This window comes from Ochotona princeps, chromosome 15 (genome assembly GCF_030435755.1).
Source record: "Ochotona princeps isolate mOchPri1 chromosome 15, mOchPri1.hap1, whole genome shotgun sequence".
Lineage (NCBI taxonomy): Eukaryota > Metazoa > Chordata > Mammalia > Lagomorpha > Ochotonidae > Ochotona > Ochotona princeps.
In genome coordinates, this window is record NC_080846.1 from 49,377,812 (window position 1) to 49,398,352 (window position 20,541).

The following is a 20,541-nucleotide window of genomic DNA, read 5'->3' on the forward strand; positions in this document are numbered from 1 at the left end:
AACTCAAGGATAATGATTACAGGAGGAGTGAAAGCGATGGAAAAAGCTGAGAGCTTCCTGGAACTTTATCATATTGTTAATAGTTTATTTTCGAAGCAACTATGGCAGAATATTGATGTGTATGAAAAAAATCACCGACAGGTGCAATGGTATCTGTTTGCTTTGCCTTTGCTTTATTTTAGGAAAAACTTTGATAGTCAAACCTTGACAAGGTTCTAAGGAAATCTAACGTGTTTACATTTGCCTGTGGAAAAAGAATTGTTAGATGCAGAAAACTTTTCCAGGTTTTGTTTCTATTTCTAAAACTCCCTGACAACTAGAGAGTATGTTTATGTATATGAAGAAACCAAAAATGCTCAAAGATGATAACGATTGACATCAGTGTGGAAACACTTGACTGTAGATCATGGAGCATGAAGAGGACAAAGGAAAAATGCATAATGTATCCTGAGTCCCCTCAGTCTCAGACTCACAGGCTGCCAAGTCCAGAGAGGATGGACAAGGAATCCACAGGCACTGGCTGGCCGTCCACTCTGCTGCCAGGTGCTCTGGAAAATTCCTTGCAAGTTTTGATGTCACTGCCAAGAGGAAGAGAGGTTTCTTTTCTGAGAAGCAATTCAAGAAAATCTACCTACTTGTTGGATAAATTAATGTCAGTATCCCCAGTGCGATAGAATCTCACGGCACACCCACGGGGCTCATGTACATCTTCACAGTGATGCTGCTCCTGTTTGCTTGCTCCTCCTAGTTGCTCCTCCTAGGCTCTCAGGGGGTTTTGTGGGACATTAATGTGTGACTCATGAGTCATCAGAGACAGCCTTGGAAATCCAAAAGTCATCTGTGTGAGCACCAATTTGATTCTCCACAGGCAAGCATTCATAGAAACTGCTGGAAGAAGCTAAAAATAGTCATGCCCTTCTTCTCCCAATGCAACCTCTTTCCTGCTGTTTATTTATGAATTGTGTGTGCAGGAAGAGCAGTATTTTGACTCTTCTATTTCAGACTTGAATGATGGTAAGGGACTTTGAACACAAAGGTGGAGACAGCCACCGGTGGATCTACTTCCTAGCCATTGATTTTTGTTTAATCCATTTATGTTAAGCTTATTTTTTGTTTATTTTCACTTTATTTGAGACACAGAGAGCTAGAGAGATAAAGAAAGAGGGCTTCCGTCCACCATTTCACTCAACAAATGCCCACAACATCCAGGGCCTGGCCAGACTAAAACCAAGAGCCAGACATTCCAACTGGGCTCCCCACATGCAAGGCAGGGATGCAAGTACTTGACCATCACCTACTGACTCTCAAGGTGCACGTTAGCAAGAAACTGAAATTAAGAGGAGCTGAGACTTGGACCCCGACACTCCAACATGGAATGTGGGTATCTCATGTGGTGTTTTCACTGTGATATCATTGTTTTTTTATGCATAGACATTGATTTTTATGGCCCAAATAACCCATGCAAGGCCTGGGACTGGGTGATGATTATGAAGTTTAAAATAATCATTCTCAGTGGGTTGGCATCAAAAGACCCAGGCTCATGTCCTTCACGTATACATTGAAGTATTTACTGCTCCTAGACTAAGCTGGGACTGGTCCCCATGAGAATACTTAGTGCTTACCAAGGCAAACTGAGAGAAAGGCAAGATGAGCCATGAGCAACAACAGTTCATAGCAATGAGTTTTGCTGTGGACAAGCCAGGAATTTTAGCAGAAGTATTTTAATGTAAATTCTCCCAAAGTAAGCATGCTTATCGGTAGCATTTTTCTTTTTAATATAAATTATATTGAAAAATATGCTTCCACAAAATTAAGAGATCATTAGTATTGTAGCTTGATTGCTTTTCTCAAACAGGACACACCCTTGAAACCTGAAACAGCGTCTTTCATGCTTTAAAAGCCCAACCCGTTCCCTTTCATTTACCACCTCTTTTCGTTCATTACTCTTTTAATGTCATAGGCAGATTTTGGAATTTTAAAATTGTATAAAATAGAACCATATTTTATATATGCAAACATTTTAAAAATAAAAAAATCTGGAATATAAACAAGCATTTTGGATACTGGACATTCAACATATACCGTGTAGCTAAAATGCAAGCATGCAATCCAATAGTAAACCATGATATTGTGAGTAGCTGACTATATTAGGTTATACTTTTAGTAGTAATTATACATATTCATATCTATTAATATTTTAGTTTGATGTGCAAGCATGTCTGTAGTATATTGCAACATAATATATTTGGATGAAAATCACACATTTGTATATCTAGTAGTATTATTAGGTCCCTTTTTATAATTAGCTTGAGTAGCATTACACATTTTACATCTCATCAATTTTTTTTATTTTTATTTTTTTAAAGATTTATTTTATTTTTTATTACAAAGTCAGATATACTGAGAGGAGGAGAGATAGAGAGGAAGTGGAGCTACCGGGATTAGAACCATATGGGATCAAGGCGAGGACCTTAGCCACTAGGCCACGCTGCCGAGCCCCATCTCATCAATTTTTAAAAAATGTATTTATTTGAAAGATAGAATGACAGGAGAGGAAAACAGAGACAGAGATTTTCATCTTCTGGTTCACTTCCCAAATGTCTGCAACAGCCCAAGGTCCAAAGACAGAAGCTCTGAAATTCATCCAGGTTTTCCATGTGGGTGCAAAGGCGTAAGCATTTGGCCGTTCTCCACTCCTTTTCCAAGCTCACAGAGGGCTGGATCCAAGTGAAAGCAGCTGAAACTCAAATAGATATTCCAGTATGGGAAGTTGGCATCACAATGAGTGGCTTAACATGCTGCACCACACACCAGCCCCTTCATAGTGTATCTTTTATTTTTAAGCTATTTATTTATTTTTTTATTAAATTTATTCATTAATTACATTGTGTTGTAATTACATAGAATCTGGGATTCTCCCCCTTCCCTCCCCCCATGGTGGGTTCCTCCACCTTGTTGCATAACCATAGTTCAAGTTCAGTTGAGATTCCCTCTTTGCAAGTATATGCCAAGCATAGAGTCCAACATCTTATAGTCCAGTCAAGTCCAACTACTTATTGGGTAGACCCTCTCTGGTCTGAGGGCAGAGACAGCAGAGTATCATCCCGGTCAAATAAAAGCACTAACATACCATCTGCAACAATTAACATCGTTATGGAATTAATTGACATGGTATTGAGCAGTCAACATGTTAAAAATAAATGCGATTTCTTAACCACTTTCTTTCAATTTTAGTTTATATACGACATATGACATAACATCCATAATATAACATGTTATGCTTAACATCATATCATCTTAAATTAAGGCAAACATGTGGTATCTAACCTTTTGGGATTGGTTTATTTCCCTTAGCATTATGGTTTCCAGTTTGGCCCATTTGGCCACAAAGAACTGCATTTTGTTTTTTTTAATAGCTGAGTAGTATTCCATGGAGTAGATGAACCATAGCGTTCTTATCCAATCCTCTGTTGATGGGCATTTTGGTTGTTTCCATGTTTTTGCAATTACTGATTGTGCTGCTATGAACATAGGAGTGCATGTTGGTTTCTCATAAAACAAGTGTTCTGGATATATTCGTAGGAGTGCTATAGCTGGGTCATACGGTATGTCGATTTTGAGTTGTTTGAATATTCTCCATACTGATTTCCATAGAGGCTGTACCAATCTGCAGCCCCACCAGCAGTGGAGTAGGGTTCCCTTTTCCCCGCAACCTCGCCAGCAAGTGTTGTTGGTGTTTTTCATGTGGGCCACTCTTACTGGCCTTAGGTGGTACCTCATTGATGTTTTAATTTGGATTTCCCTTATTGCCAGGGAGCTTGAGCATTTTTTCATATGTTTGTTTGCCATTTGGGATTGTTCCTTTGTGAAATGTCTGCCCATTTCCCGTGCCCATTTCTTGAGTGGCTTGTTTATTTTGGTGTTTTGGCTGTTTTGTAATTCTTTGTATATTCTGGAGATCAGCCCTCTATCACCTATGTAGTGTGCGAAGATCTTCTCCCATTCTGTGGGCTGCTTTTTTACTTTGTTGATTGTTTCCTTTGCTGTGCAGAAGCTTCTTAGTTTGATGAGGTCCCATTTGTTTATTCTGGTCTTGATTTCTATTGCTTTTGGTGTCCTTCTTAAGAAGTAGGGACCTACCCCTAGATCTTGCAGAGTATTTCCAACATTTTCTTCCAAAAGTTTGAAGGTTTCTGGATGCAGGTTTAGATCTTTTATCCATTTAGATTTGATCTTAGTATATGGTGAGAGATGTGGGTCTATCTTTTTGTTTCTACAGGCTATCAACCAGTTGTCCCAACAGCATTTATTGAACAGACCTTCCCATTTGCCTGGGTTGTCGTTTGTCTTTTTGTCAAAGATTATTTGGCTGTATCTGTGTGGGTTTCCTTCTGGCGTTTCTATTCTGCTCCATTGATCTTCCTCTCTATCTTTGTGCCAGTACCACGCTGTTTTGATAACCACTGCCCTATAGTATGTCCAGAGGTCTGGAACTGTGATTCCCCCTGCTAACTTCCTGTTCTTCAGGATGGTTCTAGCTATTCGTGGTTTTTTTGTGTTTCCAGATGAACTTTTGGATCATTGTTTCCAGTTCCGTGAAGAATGTTTTTGGCAATTTGATTGGAATGGCGTTGAATGTATATATTGTTAAGCTATTTATTTTTATTGGAAGGGCAGATTTACACAGACACGGAGATACAGAGAAAACGATCTTCCATCCATTGTTTCACTTCCCAAGTGGTCGCACCAGCTGGAGCTGAGCTGATCCGAAGCCAGGAGGCAGGAGCTTCTTCTGGGTCCCCTATGTGGGTACAGGGTCCCAAGGCTTTGGACTTCCTCTACTTTCCCAGGCCATAAACAGGGAGCTAGATGGGAAATGGACCAGCTAGGACACAAACCAGTACCCATATGGGATTTAGCTATTGAGCCATTGTGCCAAGCTCTTTTATAAAATATGTTATGTACATTTTTATGAGGTCATATAAAAATTCAGATTTTGAAAAACATGATTTTTTTTCAATCCTGAAAGGACAGTTCTAGCAAAAGATGTCTATATGAGGAATGATTTAATTTTTGAAATGCAAGCATACCTTGATTGACAGCTGTTGAACTGCTAAACCTATTCCTATTGCTAAGCATTTCATGAAGTGGTGCCTCAACTGCCTGAGGCCATCTGGACCACTGTGAGAGGCTAAGGTGCATGGCTGTACCGGGATCAGCTCAGGCAGATGCACCCCACTGGCCTTGTCCCCTTTTTCTGCTCCAGCCTCCAAACGGAATTACTCTCCCATCATGTGCCCTTTCTATCTCAAAAACTGTTAGGAACACAAACTCGGCAAAAGTCACACCATATCAGTGCCTGAGGCACACTTGGATGATGATGATGTCTGGAGATCAAAAACCTGTTAGAGTTGGAGAACACAGCAGCGACAGCTTGGTACTGGCATGCAGTTTCATGCTGTTTCATGGACTGCTTCGCACACCTGCTTTGGTTAGAGACCACCTCCTGCCTGACTAAATTGTGTTATTTCTCCCTAGCGTCTGTGCTGCTTTCTGCTGCTTCTTCTACTAGAGATGATACAATTTTGATAGGACTATATATCAAGATCTAAAATTATCTCTAACCAGGATGTATTTTCTGTCATTTCCTGAAAAATATGATATGGCAAGAACATGATTCAGAGATGGGGGAAGGGTAGGGGTAGATAAGGATTCTCCTCAATGTGACAAAGAAAACCTGGAGGCTTATATTTGTCATTTGGAAATTGTGGCACCTGCTTCTGTAATTTTCCCCCTGGTTTTACTGCTACATTCTTTTTTATTTTCACTTTTAAAGACTGAAGCATCATTGCTAAGCTGCCATGAGCCAAATTCAGCAGCACTCCAGTTCTATCTCCTACTGGGACTTTGCCAGTCACAAAACCACTCCTAGTTTTCTCTAAGAGCAGCAGATCAGATATGACTGAATCCCATTAGGAAATAATACACCATGAGAGAGATTTGAGAACAAGCTCATTTGAAAATGTAGTGACTTTATCCTATAAGGTTATTTTTGGGTTTTAGCTCCTCTGAAGAAGGACTGTTGGAAGAAGCCGGACAGTTCATCAACAATGGTGAGTGCAGACTTTGCTCTCCTGTTGTTCTTCTACCTGAATAATGCTACGGCCATGTTTATGGGCGTGGTTATGCACATGCATATGCATGCTGAAGAATGCTCCAGCGTGTTTAAACTGTCTGCAAAACTTCCCTCTCCCTAAGACAAACAAAAAGGCTGACTCAGGGCTTACAAGCTTATTAACATGCAAAAGTTTTTAACTGCTTTGATTGTTCGGTGAACAACCACTGCTCTGATGAGAAAATATGCCTGTAAAATGTTTATAAGTATATGATGCACATCCCCCGTATGTTTATTATTTGGCAAAAGCTTTTGTACCAGGGTATATATTGCAGGAGAAGCAGGTTCTTGGAAGTGAGAGGAGGTGTGATTCTGAGTCAGATCATGAATGTGGTTTCTGGGGTAGTTTTGAATAGCTAAAGGCACTGCTGTAAACATGTGGACACATTCAGTATGACTGTGGAACTGTGCAGGTGTAAGAACATAGGTAGATGTTCGTGTGTGTGTGGGTATGTGTATGTGTCCCACTCTGATTTCCCATGACCTGGATCTGATTATTTAACAGGATGCTCCAGCTTTGAAGATGACTTGACTCTCGGGGCAGAGGGTGAGTGATTTAGCTCTCTGACACTGGGATCAAGGAAGAGGCTGTGCAGTGCATGCATTCAGGGGAGGAGAGAAAGGGAATGTTTCAGGTGGAAGCATCCCTGGAGTTTTATCTGTAGGGAAAGAACCACCTCATTATGATCTAATGTAAAACACAGGAGGTGGGCCCGACGCGATAGTGTAGCAGTTAAAGTCCTCCCCTTGAACGCGCCAGGATCCTATATGGGCGCCAGTTCTTATCCCAGCGGCCCGATTCCCTTCCAGCCCCTGCTTGTGGCCTGGGAAAGCAGTCGAGGACGACCCAAAGCTTTGGGACCCTGTACCCATGTGGGAGACCTGGAAGAAGCTCCTGGCTCCTAGCTTCGGATTGGCTCAGCTCCAGCCATTGCGGCTCACTTGGGGAGTGAATCATCGGATGGATCTTCCTCTCTGTCTCTCCTCCTCTCTGTATATTCACCTTTCCAATAAAAATAAATAAATCTTTTAAAAAAACATACAGCAGGTGTCACATGTCCAGGAACCTTCCTCCCCAGTTTATCATGATTCCTCTGGCCTCTGAGCAAGTAGCATTACTAATCACCACTGCATGTGCATCCCAGACAAGTCTGAGACTGTTTTTCTGTATAGGGAGCCCAAAGAAGCCTGAGGACTGGGTCAAAGAGAGATCCTGCCCTGCAGGAGAATAAAGGCTGGGACAAAGGATGGAAACACTGGGCTGCCAGTGTGTCCTGAGTCCCTTGGGATACGGAGGGGTAGAACCCGAGCTCAGGCAGCTGCCTGGCTCTCCTCCAGGCAGAAGGGCTCTTGCCCAGATGTCAGTCATGGATCACAGCGCAGAGGCCCCAAGCCAGCTGTCCATTGCGCTTCTCTGTTCCCTGTCCACTGTTGTGTCTAATAAACCTGGGACCTCATTAAGAGAAGCACCTATGGGGTTAGGCTGTAGTAGCAGCCGAGGAAAGCAGGGGAGGTTGAGTTCTAAAACCAGAGGAGTCAATTCAGTGACTGTCATTTGCCCTACTAATTTGTACTTACTTTCTGTTCCTTGTGCAGCCACCCTGCTGGTCTCCAATGGCAAGTTCTCCAGGTAAGTGTCAGTCAGATCCGGCAGGCTAAATGGTCTCCTTCAGGTGACAGTGACCTGGGATAGACATCAGATCAAAGACATTGTATTACAATCATGTTCATGTCCTGTGATTACTTCCCAGTTCAGTTTATATGGGTGAAACAGTCATTTTTCCATTCCACTGTTGTTTATAGGCATTCTCTAGAGTCCCATTAAAATAGGGTCATTTTGCTTTTTAATTGCTAAACTTCTCATCTGGGGGGAAAAAATGAACAAGGTACTAAAGATTCATAATAGAGAATGAATTTTTTCCACCTGCAATGAGGGCATAGGCTGTTTCCTCTGTGGGTGGTACAGAGGTCCCTAGTAAGGAACCCCTTGAAACCGGGTTTACAATGCCAACAAGGATACTTGTGTGACATCAGTTGTGATCTTTCCAGCAGATTCCTCCAGCCAGCTAGGCCATGCCAGCTACATGATCTTGGCTGTAGTTTGGCTTCCAGCAGCATGACTGGTGGGACTAACAAGACTAGTTCAAGGTAGGTATATGTTTGGCAGCTATGGGAGGTTAGAAATGAATGCAAGGCAGAAGGGAAATGGAACCAACACCTATTGCCCATTTGTCCTGGGACATATTACCAAAATCTTTATGGACTCTTAAGTAGTATGATCAAATTTGCTTCAAGAATTCTGTGTGGGTAAGGAGTGGGTATTTGGCACAGCAGTTCTGAGTTCAGGCCCTTTTGCCTTCCATCTAGCTTCCTATTAATGTGTACACTGGGAAGAAGCAGATGGCTCAAATACTAGGGTCCTTGCCACCCACCTGGGAGACCTGAATTGAGGCCCATGCTCCTGGCTTCAGACACATAAGGACTGAACCAGTGGATGAAAATTCTGTTTGTCTGTATCTCCATGTGTGTCTCATTTTACATAAGATCAATTGGAAACATTTAGCATTTGTTCATTGTGGTACAGTGGGTTAAGCTCCTATATCAAAGTGCCTGGGATCAAGTCCCATCTCCACTTCCAATCCAGCTTCCTGCCAATATGCCCTTTGGGAGGCAGCAAATGGTGGCTCAAGTCCCTGCTACCCACTTGGGAGATCCAGGTTAAGATTCAGGGTTTTGGATTCAGCCTGACCCAGCCCCAGTCATTGTCAGCATTTGGGATGCCAGTCAGCAAGTGGAGTCGTTCTTCTCTTTCTGTCTCTCTCTTGAGAAGGAATGCATTAGATTATTTAAAGTATAAGAAGGGCTGGGGAGCACAGAGCTAAGTGTAATATGAGACCTCAGAGCTGGATATGAGGTGAGGCTCTTGTACCTCAGGAGGGAGAACTACTGATTCCTGAAATCATGTAGGTGCTCAATAAACAACACACAAACTAACTGACTAATTTATTGACCGAGAGAAGCAATACAGTATTAACTTATTTGGACAATCTCCTTTCTCTTATGCAGGCCAGGCAGTGATTGTAGGGAATTTTAAAAGATGAAGCAAAGAGCCTGTCTTCCCTTTCCCCAGGGAGCGCAACAGTCCCACAGAGTGAACAAAATGGCCCACAGCAAGATGGAAAGTGTGTAATGAAAAGCATCAGGATTTTGGAGACAAAACTTGCATTTGCGACCTGGTTCTGAGACTTGTTTCACGAATATTTGCACTGATTGGTCCTCACTAACCCTCAGCTCAAGCCAAACCCCATTTCAATGGAAATGGGAATGTCTGCAGCTGGGATCAAGGTAGTCCTGGTCTGCAGCCGTACATGAGAACCACCGACCCAGCCTTCTGTGCACACGTGGGTCATCTTGGGAGAGAATATGAGTATTTGGTTCACAAACCTAAGAGTAGCTCCAGAGATGCCAACTGTCAATATCGATTAGCAAAAATGGTCCCTACTGGGGCAAAAATGCCCAGCATCCTCTCTGATGAGAGTGACAATGATTATTCAAAGTCTGAAGTGATTGACAGTTCCGTTTAGCCCCACTGATAGAAATGCAGTTATTAAGCACCGGTGACACTCAGCTTGGTGGCACTCAGATTTGGAAGTGGATGCAGGTTTGCACCAGAGTGACATGGGAGAGAGGGAACAGAAAGGAACAGGAAGCCCTAGCTGTAACATAGGGCTCTGTCAAAAAAAAAAAAAAAAAAAACAGTACACAAATGGGGTATATTTCCCCAAGTCGGGTTTTGGGCACATCTATTGATTAATTTTATACAGAGGGTGAGAACAAAATGAGTTTTGTGTTCCTTACATACTTGTTGCTGAGCTGTCCCACATGCAACCGCCAGGGCAAGCAGCATTGCCAAGTGGCCAAAGGTAGATGTGCCACAGCATGTGCAAGGGAGAACTGGCTAATTAGTAACACAGCCACCAAATGTCTTTGCATCTACACTTTTTATTTTCCATCACATGACATGTTTTTAAGATACTCTAGATGGCTCTGAGTCTCACCACTTTTCACCTCTTTACCTGAACTCCGCCTTTGCAGCATCTCAGAGATCCTGGACAAGGTACAAGAAGATGCAGAAGACGTCCTCTTCAGCCTGGGCTTCGGCCAAGAGGACCACAAAGACACTTCTCGGATCCCTGCACGATTTTTCACTACTCCTTCGCAGGCCAGGGGTATTGATTTTCAGCTGTTCCTGAAGGCGCAGGTGCGGAGGATTGAGATGGAGGATCCCTGCCTCATGCTGGCCAGTGAGTGTCACTACAGACCTGCACTCCACTTCCCCTGCCTCCTGTCTTTCCTAACAGGGCTCATGGGCCCCAGCTTTTCTTGACTCTTTTTCTCTGGTATCTGTGTCCCTTATGCCATCTTCAGTGAAAATGGAGGACCATGATATCTGTTTCTTTCTCTTCAAGGGACCTCAGACCACAGTTGTTTCCATTCAGACTTCACTCCTTTGGCTGAATCAAATCAGCACTCCTGTCTTTGAATATTCTTCACACTTTCTGTTTCTCAAAGGGAGTGTCTACTTGATATGGGGAGTTAAGAAGTCAAAAAACAAAACAACAACAAAAGGAATGTTAGGCATCACAAATCTTAAATGGAGAAAACACTGGGAGGAAATCGGCAGCTGTCTGACTTTTACACTGGGGAACACTTTTGAAGAGAGATATCTAAGATATGCTGTGTTTGTGACCCCCAGACTCACCATCTTCCACCCTTATATTCAGGCAGGTTTAAGCAGGTGCAAACTCTGGCTGCCACTGCCGATGCCTTCTTCTGCCTCTACTCCTATGTGTCTAAGACACCTGTTCAAAAGTTCACACCATCCCACATGTTCTGGAATTGCAACCCATCTGATGTGCCCTCAATCAGGGCCCCAGAGCCTGAACCTCACTCACCCAGAGACCGCCTCCGGAAAGCCATCTCCAAAATGTGCCTGTATACAGGTTCCCGGGACCGGCTGTCATTCCCTTACACCCCTTCCAAAAGGAACAGTTTGGACCAAGTCGTGTGGGAAGTGATGGACAGAGTAAGAGGAGAGAAGCTGGTCCTCCAAGAGGGTTCTGGGTTTGAGCAAGACTCACCAGAAGGTCCTGTATACCCTACAGGGAGCACAGAGCTTTCTCTGCCTTCCTCTCCATGTCCTCCCTGCCCTAAAGAGGACACACAGCAGGCAGCACTCACCGTGATTTCACCACCACAAATTCTGGATCCTAACTGCAAGGCACCCTGTTGTACACACTGTCTGCCCAGAGATAATCCACCGTGGAATACAAATCCAGCACAGGTGCAGAGAGAACTGTGGGAACTGCAGGCCACCACCAAGGAAGCCCATGCAGCTAAGGATGAGACTTGTTGGGGAAAAAAGAACAGAGCAAGAAAGAGCCTATTTCAGAAGCAACCCCTGGACAAGAAGGCCAAGTCATTGGACCTGCCCATCAACCAGCAGAAGTGGGAGCCAAGCCCAGACAGATCAGAACTGCGCCAATGTCAAATCCACCAGCTGCAGGACTTGGAGAAGGTGAGTGAGTTGGAGGTATGGGGGAGGCTGGTGGAGAAAGGCTCTGGAACATTGCCTAGCAAATGAAGAAATAGGGAATCTTTAAAAAAGCAGATCCAGCCTTGATGTGTGTGTGTGTGTGTGTGTGTGTGTGTGTGAGAGAGAGAGAGAGAGAGAGAGAGAGAGAGAAATTAATTTGTTTTTTTTGTCAAGGTGATCAGGTTTGCAGGAATGTTTTTATTTCTTATTGATTATGGATTTGTTTTATTTATTTGAAACAGATAACAGAAAAAAACAGAGAATCTTGCATGCACTAATTCACTCCCTAAAAACTTACAACATCTGGCTTGGCACAATGGCTCAATTAGCTAAGTCCTCCCCTTGAAAGAGCTGGGATCCCATAACACTGGTTTGTGTCCCAGCTGCTCCACTTCCCATCCATATCCCTACTTGTGCCTTGGGAAAGCAGTAGAGCATTGTTCAAAGCCTTGAAACTCTGCTCCCATGTGGAATATCTGGAGGAGGTTCCGGGCTCCTGGTTTTGGATCGACTCAGCTCCAGGCATTGAGGCCACTTGGGGGAAATGAACCAGCAAATTAAAGATCTTTCTCTCTGTTCTCCTTCTTCTGTAAATTTGTCTTTCCAATAAAAAATAAATAACTCTTAAAAAAATGGAGGGGGAGGCATAGTAGCCTAGTGGCTAAAGTCCTTGCCTTGTACATACTGGGATCACATATTGGTGCCAGTTCACGACCGGCAGCCCTGCTTCCCATCCAGCTCCCTGCCTGTGGCCTAGGAAAGCAGTTGAGGATGGTCCAAGACCTTACCCTGCACCCATGTGAGAGACCTGGAAAAGGCTCCGGGCTCCTGGCTTCAGATTGGCTCAGCTCTGGCCATTGTGACCACTTGGGGAATGAATGAGCGGATGGAAGATCTTCCTCTCTGTCTCTCCTCCTCTCTGTATATCTGACTTTCAAATAAAATAAATAAATCTTTTTAAATAAATCATTACATTAAAAGACAACTTACAACATCTAGAGCTGAGTCAAGCCAGTTAGTAGCTCAGTGCTTCATCCAGCTCTTGCATGTGGATGGGAAGGACCCAGCACTTGAACCATCATCTGCTGCCTCCGAGCAGGAGGCTAGGTTGCTAGTGGTATAGCCTGGACTTGAATGCAATAGAGGACTCCCAAGTGCTGACTTAGCACGTTACACCACAGCACCTGCGCAGCTTCTGTGATTCTTATCTGATCTGATCTCGCCAAACATACTTGTCATTTTGCAGACACCTGCAAAAGTCTGCATAAGAGTCTGCATAGAGGTTAGACCACAAAACCAAAATGCTATTGCATAAAACATGTTCTCTTCTACTTTGACAAATATGTTATGATAAATACTGAGAAGGACAAGTTCCCATCCAGAATTCTCTGACTCTTAGGACTTCTATGCCAGAACATGGCAGTGTGAACACAGCCAGTTCCCAGCCCTGGCTGGCAACTTGTGTTTTCATGCCTAGATATCTCCTTTACTGGACCTTCTACACACATATGTGGGCACCCCAGGCCACACATCCAAAAGCCATAACCCCACATCCATAAATAGCCATTGAGTGGTCATTAGTCAGGGGAATAGTTACGAACAGTCATACCATGAAAGACCAAACAGACACAATGCAAAACTAGTATGGGTCCCTACCACCATGTCAGTGCTTGTGGACCAGCAGATCTGGGGGTTCTGGGTGATCAGGGCATGTTCCTCAAGGACTGGCAGCAGGTTTCAGATGGGTATATCCTGTGAGATCGCCAATTCTCCACCTTGTGGACTTGCTAAACCTCAATATTCCTCAGGTGTTAAGTTCACAAATGGTGCTGCCACCAAGTGTGGGAACCCTTGGGAAAGTTCTTAAATAGTCACAAGGGGAAGCTGTGACTATTTGAATCTCACTTGCATGTCTTTCATCTCTAATGAACTTACAGCTGCACCTTCACCTTCTGCTTCCTCACTCCTGGGTCCACGGCACACCTAGAAGCCCACGTCTCAGCCTCCTTCCCCTAAACTTACCTGCCACCCCACACCTTTCCTGCTAATCTCCCTCCTTGATTCTGATGCATCTGCTGCAATTTGGGTTACAGATGCAAAGCAACAGTGAGGAAGAGGAGAGCCCTTGGTCCGGCAGATGCAAGCAGCCTGACTTCTACCATATTTGTGCTAGTCAAGTAAGTGCTTTGCTTCTTGAGCACTGATTGTCGCAACTGGCTGTATATTGTAGTCACCAGGGAAACTTTCTAAAAATACTGATGATGAAGACTCTCACATCCTGCAATTCTGATTTCACTGTATGGCATACAAACCAGGAGATGACTTCTTACAGGTTTTCGGGCAATTCATTTATGGCTAGAAAATTGAAGAATGCTTTTAAAAATTTATGGAAAATAGAATGAAAAGATTTTTTGCATAAAAATAACTGAAATCCAAGTTTGCTTTTTTTAAAAAGATTTATTTTATTTTTATTGGAAAGGCAGATATACAGAGAGGAGGAGAGACAGAGAGGAAGATCTTCTGTCTGATGATTTATTCCCCAAGTGACCACATCAGCCGGTGCTGTGCCGATCCGAAGTCAGGAGGCAGAAGTTTCTGCTGGGTTTCCACACGGGTACAAGATCCCAAGGCTTTGGGCCATCCTCCACTGCTTTCCCAGGCCACATTCAGGGAGCTGGATGGGAAGTGAGGCTGCCAGGATTAGAACTGGCGCCCATATGGGATCTCAGCACATGCAAGGCAAGGACTTTAGCCACTAGGCTATCGCAACAGGCCCCATGTATGCTTTAAAAATAATATACAGTTTCAATAAACTTTGTTTTAAAGATTTATTTATTTTTAATGGAAAGTCCGATATACAGAGAGCAGGCGAGACAGAGAGGAGGATCTGCCATCCAATGGTTCATTACCTAAGTGACTGCAACAGCTGGAGCTGACCAAATCTGAAGCCAGGAGCCCGGAACCTTCTCTAGGTCTCCCACACAGATGTAGGGTCCAAAGGCTTTGGGCCACAGGCAGGGAGCTGGATGGGAAGCAGGGCTGCCGGGGTTATAACTGGCGCCCATATGGAATCCCGGTACGTTCTAGGCAAGGACTTTAACAGCTTCACTATCATGCTGAGCCCAAATAAACTTGAGAAGCCCTCATATGCACACATTTCAAGCATTTTTGCACTCAAACATACCTATTAACTCCATTGTCCACAAACATTTGGAAGTATACTTGTATTCTAGTTAGTGACTCAGGTTTCATCATGCGTCGAAAACACCTTGAGAGCTTGTTAACCTGCAAGTCTCAGGGCTAGTGCTATAATGCAGTGTGTTAAGTTACAACCTGCAACACTGGCCTCCCTGGGAAAAAGGGTAGACGTTGGCCAAGTATTTGCCCACATGGGGGACTCTATGAAGCTCCTACCACCTGGCTTTGGCCTAGCACTGAACACCGCACTAAACTAAGGAGTGAATCAGTGATGGAGGCCATTCCTCTCTGTGTCTCTCTCCCTCTGTCTCTAACTCTGCCTTCCAAACAGATAAACCTTTTTTTGTAATGCAAATACTAAGACTCCAATTCCTGAGGAATTATAATTGAGTGTCCGTGAACAAGACTCAGGAATCTGCATTTCTGATAAGTTCCCAGGTGATACTGGTCTGGTGACCACTCTGAGAACTGTAGTTCTGGAGGGAATTCCATGGAACCTTAACATCCAAAGTGTACTCTACGGAACTGCAGCAGCATTAGCCCCACATGGGATCTTGTTGGAAGTTCAGAGTCTCAGCCCCCTGCCCCAGAGCTAATGAATCATAACTTTATCAAGATCCTTAGTTTAGGAACTGGCATTCTGGCGCAGTGAGTTAACATAGCACTGGTTCCAGAACAGAACACTGGTTCCAGTCCTGAAAGTAGTTTAACTTCCCAACCATCTTCTTGCTAATGTGCCTGACAAAGTAGTGAAAGATGGCCCGAATACTTGGACTCACACCACCTATTCAAGAAGACCTGCATGGATCCCTGCCTCCTGGTTTCACCTTGCCCCGGCTCTGTGTTGTGGGGAATAAATCAGTGGATAAAATCAATCTCTCTCTCTCTCTCTTTGCTCTGACTTTCAAAATCAATTAGTATTAAGAGTGGGGGTAGAGAGAAAGAGATCATTAAGTTGGGTAGTTTATCAACATCTAACAACAGATAGTGTCCACTCACAGCAACCAATAACCCAGCATCTACTTCCAGTTATGTTCTAATCAATCCACACCAGAGAACTGAGGGCAGACTCCTTGCAGTATGTCATGGCTCTGCTCATTGAGACTTGGAGGTGTTTTGTTTTGTTTTGTTTTTTCTGCAACTGGAGTCAATGAACATAGATCTCCCACCCCTGTGGATAAGCAACCCTCTTGTGACTAGTTATTGTGGCTAAAACCTTCTTCCAGCTACAAGTTTTTCATTACTACCTCTTCTAGAGAGCCTTTATACTTTTCAAAAATTTGCCCAGAAATTTATTATTTAAACTAAGTGGAAGATAATCTCCTATCATATTTTACCACCTATCCATTATGATCACAACAATAATAGAATTGGGGACAGTATGAAGTTTATTTCCCAAAAAAATAGTAATAATTGAAATCTTTCTTGAATTTAATCCACACATATTACTTAGATGTCCTTCCATTTTGTTTACCTTCACAGTACTTATCCCACTTTCTAATCTAAGACTTTTTAAAAATAATACTCCAAAATTTCTAATTATTTACCCAGATTCACAAAAATTGTTACGGCTTAAACTACTTTAATTCCAGTTCTCTGTGGTTTTCAGGTTTTTCATCACTCTTTTGACCATCCTACCCATTACTTTCATTTCCAGGTATATGGCTGTGTGGACACTAGTCACTCCTTATCTGTGGGGGATCTATTCCAAGACCCCAAATGGATGCCTAAAGCCATGGATAGTCCCAAACCTGATAATACCAAACCCTGCGGGTGACCTGAACACAAGCACTGTTGATATCAATAGCAGTTGATCCTATAACTGAAACAGCTCCAGGGTGACTAACAGGTGTCAGTATACACAGAGAGGATACTTTGAATAAAACGATGATTCATGTCCTGGGTATGGGAGTTCATCAAACTGCATACACCAGAAAACGATTTGAAATGCATGAACTGTTTATTTCTGAAATTTTTCATTCGTTATTTTTGGACTGTGGCTGACCACAGGAACTGAAACGATGGAAAGTGAAACTGCAGATAAGAGGGGACAACGAGACACTGTCAGGGAAGGGGACTCTCAGAGACCAGCATCATCCTCTGCGACAGCGAGAATGTTCAAGACAGCTGGCTCTCCAGATGTTGTCACCACCCGGTCATTCACATGTGAAAAGTCAAACAAACTGAAAAGCCAGCAGCTCTTCTGTGGCCCTTGGAAGAGAGTGGGGGTCACAGAAAAAAAATCACTGTGTCAAACTTCAGAGACTGACAGACAAACTCCAAGATGTGTGTCTTCCCAGAGAAGAAACTCCCAGGCAGGAACCAGGACTCGGGTATAACAACCCAGGCTACAGCTAAGGTGCAGCAGGGCATCAAGGTGGATTCATGTGAGAGAAATTCTGGGACAGCCCAGGCATCAAGGCCCCTGCCACTTCTGGCTTAAATTTTACCTCCAGAAGCTTGACCAAGTTCTCACAGCAACTACTGACCAACCTAATGCTCTGGATGGGAAAAGAGAGAAGGAACTCTTCTGAAAGGCACCGGAGTTCAGCAAGACCCTTGGCCTCACAATGCCCAGTTCCCAGAGCCTCACTTGCTGGGCTTTTACCAGAGACCAACTAACCTGGGGGAATGGAAGCACTCAACTCCAGGCACTCCAGCCATCCTGTCCCACGTCAGGGAGGAGGCGGCTGAGATGCCCCTGTGGGGTCCACAGTCCCGGGAGACAGAACCACTGATGACTGAGGGCCGTGGAACACTGTCCCCTACAGCTTATCCACCACATCCCTGAAAGTCTCTTTGCCGAAGTTCCTTTTAGCAGGAACATCACTTTAGGGTCTCAAGCAACAAAAATGACAGGCTGCTTTCTAAAAGAGAAAAGACACAGGTTGGAGAGGGAGAGTGCGCACCCGAGGGAGGTTTCGCTACGACAGTGACGTTGGCATTGTCAGAGTGATAGTCAGGACAACAGTGATGAACACGCCAGCATGCAATAGTCGGAAAGTTGGCGTCTCTCCAAATTCACGGGATGGCACCAAACCCTCAAGGTCATGGTTTTAAGAGGCGGGCCTTAAAGGGAGCTGCACTTTCAAGAATGGGATTGGGATCTTTGTCAAAGAAGCTTGAGGGAGCCCCCTGCCCTACGTGAGGAGAAAGAAGGGCACAGAGAGCCCTCCCCTGGCACCCTATCTGCCAGCACCTTGACCTTAGCCAGCCTCCATGACCAGAAGTGAATTTCTATTGTTTACAAATTGCCCGCCATAAGGCACTTTGTTATAACTGTTGGGAAGACTGAGACCGAAGGGCTCTGGTGGATAAAGAAGACTGTGGACCAGAACAAACAAGCAACGTAGGTAGAAAAAAGGAAATCCTAATAGTAAAATAAAAACCAGAAGTCAAAAAGAGAAATGAAAAATGCCTTTGATGGGCCATTAAGGCCTGAACATGGCTGAGGAAAGAATCTCTAATCATGGGCATCTATAAATAGAAACTACAGACATTGCAAAGCAAAAAAAAAAAAAAAAAAAAAAAGACTGAAAGCAAACTGAATATCCAAGAAATGCCAGACAACTATAACAACATAGAAGCCCTGGAAATACCAGAAGTTGAAGTAAAATAGGAACAAAGGAAGTATATGCATCAATAATAGTCCCAGAGAATTTCCACCAATTAAAGTCAGACACCAGAACCCAGATCTGGGGAGCTCAGAGAACACTAAGCATGGAAAATGGAAAAACAAAAGAAAAATGAACCCACCACACCTGTACATGTCAAACTACACAAAATCAAAAGACTGAAGAAAAATCTTTAAAAAGTACCTTCTCTGAAGTGGGCTAGAAATAAGCACCACTGCATATTTCTTCCTATAAAGCATGCAAGAGAACGGAGCAAACCTTCAAAGCATGAGGAGTGAAAAGCTTCCCAACTACAATTCTGAGCCCTGGGAAATTATTCCTTCAAGTTAAGGAAGAAAGGAGATTTTCTCAGGCAAACAGAAATTTTAGAAAGTTGTTGCCAGTAAGCCTCCCTTTCAACGCACATTAAAAGGAATTCTTTAGCAAAAAAGAAAATGATAAAGTCAGAAACTTGGATCTGCATAAAGGAAAAGCATCAGATAAAGAGTAAGTAAAAATAAACGATAAACTGGTATTTTCTTATTCCTTGATTGGATCTGACAGAAGGCAATTCATTTAAAGCAGTAACAGTGTCTTTAGCCTTTGTATGTCTTTGTGTGTGTGTATATATATATATATATATATATATATGCTGTATATAAATGTATATATATGTACACTATAAAATGTATATACACACACCTATATATGCCAGTCTATGCACACACATATTTACTTACCTGAAAGCGAAATGAATGACAGCAATTTTCTGAGATAGGAAGAATTCCAATACTTCTATCATTATGAGGTAGTCACGTTGTCTGTGAACTGCAATAATGTCACTTCATACAGAAATCGGTTGTAGATATGTTATGATTCTCAAAACAATTCATGGAAAGTAAGATCAAAAGAAAAATTTAAGGGAAAGCATTGGAGACAGCAGTGAAGGGGCTACTCAGAGTGCCTGGATACCATTTTATCAGTGCTTGAGTTTAAGCATTAGTGTCAAGTCCAACTTCCTGCTAAGCTGGGAGGCAGTAGGTGATGTTTGCTCTACCTGGGCACCTGCCACGCAGGTGGGAAACCTGGAATGAGTTCCCAGATTAGTCCCAGCTTGGCTCGGTGCCAGCCACTGCAGGCATTTGGGAAGTGAATCAATAGATGGAGGAGCTCTGTCTTGAATATATAAAAACAAAAATTGACTTCATAGCTTCTCAAAGATAAGGTTATTTTGGCACGATTTTTAAAAATCCTTATATAATGCTTTCGCAACATGCACTTTCCATGCTAAAGACAAAAATGTGTGTTCCATGAATTTGTTAAAAAGTTCTTAAAGATGGCAAACTAGGTCAGCCAGTATAAAGTGGCGGAGGGAGGGGAATATAACCGGTACATTAATAACAGAGAGAAATTCAATTACATAAAATTCTCAATTAGAAGCACAAAAAAGCAGAAAATAGAAGAAAACAAAACATAGAAAATGAGGGTAGCAAATGGGGAAGAATAATGTACATGCTAGATAAAAATACAACTAAATCAGTCATAATTCTGAACATCAGTGGGTCCAAATACAGCAACTGAAGATCAGAGATTGAGTGGATCAGGAATGACCTAACTGAATGCTGTTTAGAAGAAGCCTACTTTAAATACAGACACATAAAAATACATGTATAAAGACCCATGTATGTTAAGAGTAAATGCATGGACAAGGATATGCAGTACCAATACTAATAAAAAGAAAGCAAGAATAGTTATGTTAATTTCAGACACAGCAAACTTGAAGACAGAGAAGTTCTAATAGGCGAAAACCAACACAACCCCGAAGTAGAACAAAGTTGGAGAACTGACACTACCTGACTGGGAGTCTTACTATATAAAACCACAGTAATCAAGACAGTGTGGTATAGAATAATAAGCAAGTAGGTCAATGGGACACAATAGAGAGCCCAGAAATAAAC

At 43.1% G+C, this 20,541-nt stretch overlaps 1 protein-coding gene across 2 annotated transcripts in view; it reads left to right on the plus strand.

Moving 5' to 3' along the window:
• The window catches only part of TESPA1 (thymocyte expressed, positive selection associated 1), a 28,877-nt gene extending 10,755 nt beyond the window's left edge, over positions 1 to 18,122 (plus strand). The window contains exons 4-10 of one of the 2 annotated variants that reach the window (XM_058673500.1): positions 6,064 to 6,113; positions 6,681 to 6,722; positions 7,772 to 7,805; positions 8,225 to 8,323; positions 10,271 to 10,479; positions 10,960 to 11,753; positions 16,627 to 18,122. In XM_058673500.1, the coding sequence (XP_058529483.1) occupies positions 6,064 to 6,113; positions 6,681 to 6,722; positions 7,772 to 7,805; positions 8,225 to 8,323; positions 10,271 to 10,479; positions 10,960 to 11,753; positions 16,627 to 16,746 (1,348 nt within the window). In that variant the 3' untranslated portion in view covers positions 16,747 to 18,122. Of the gene's footprint in view, positions 1 to 6,063; positions 6,114 to 6,680; positions 6,723 to 7,771; positions 7,806 to 8,224; positions 8,324 to 10,270; positions 10,480 to 10,959; positions 11,754 to 13,864; positions 14,155 to 16,626 lie in introns of those variants that run through there. The other variant, XM_058673501.1, reaches the window with a different exon arrangement.
• Positions 18,123 to 20,541: the final 2,419 nt, after the last annotated feature.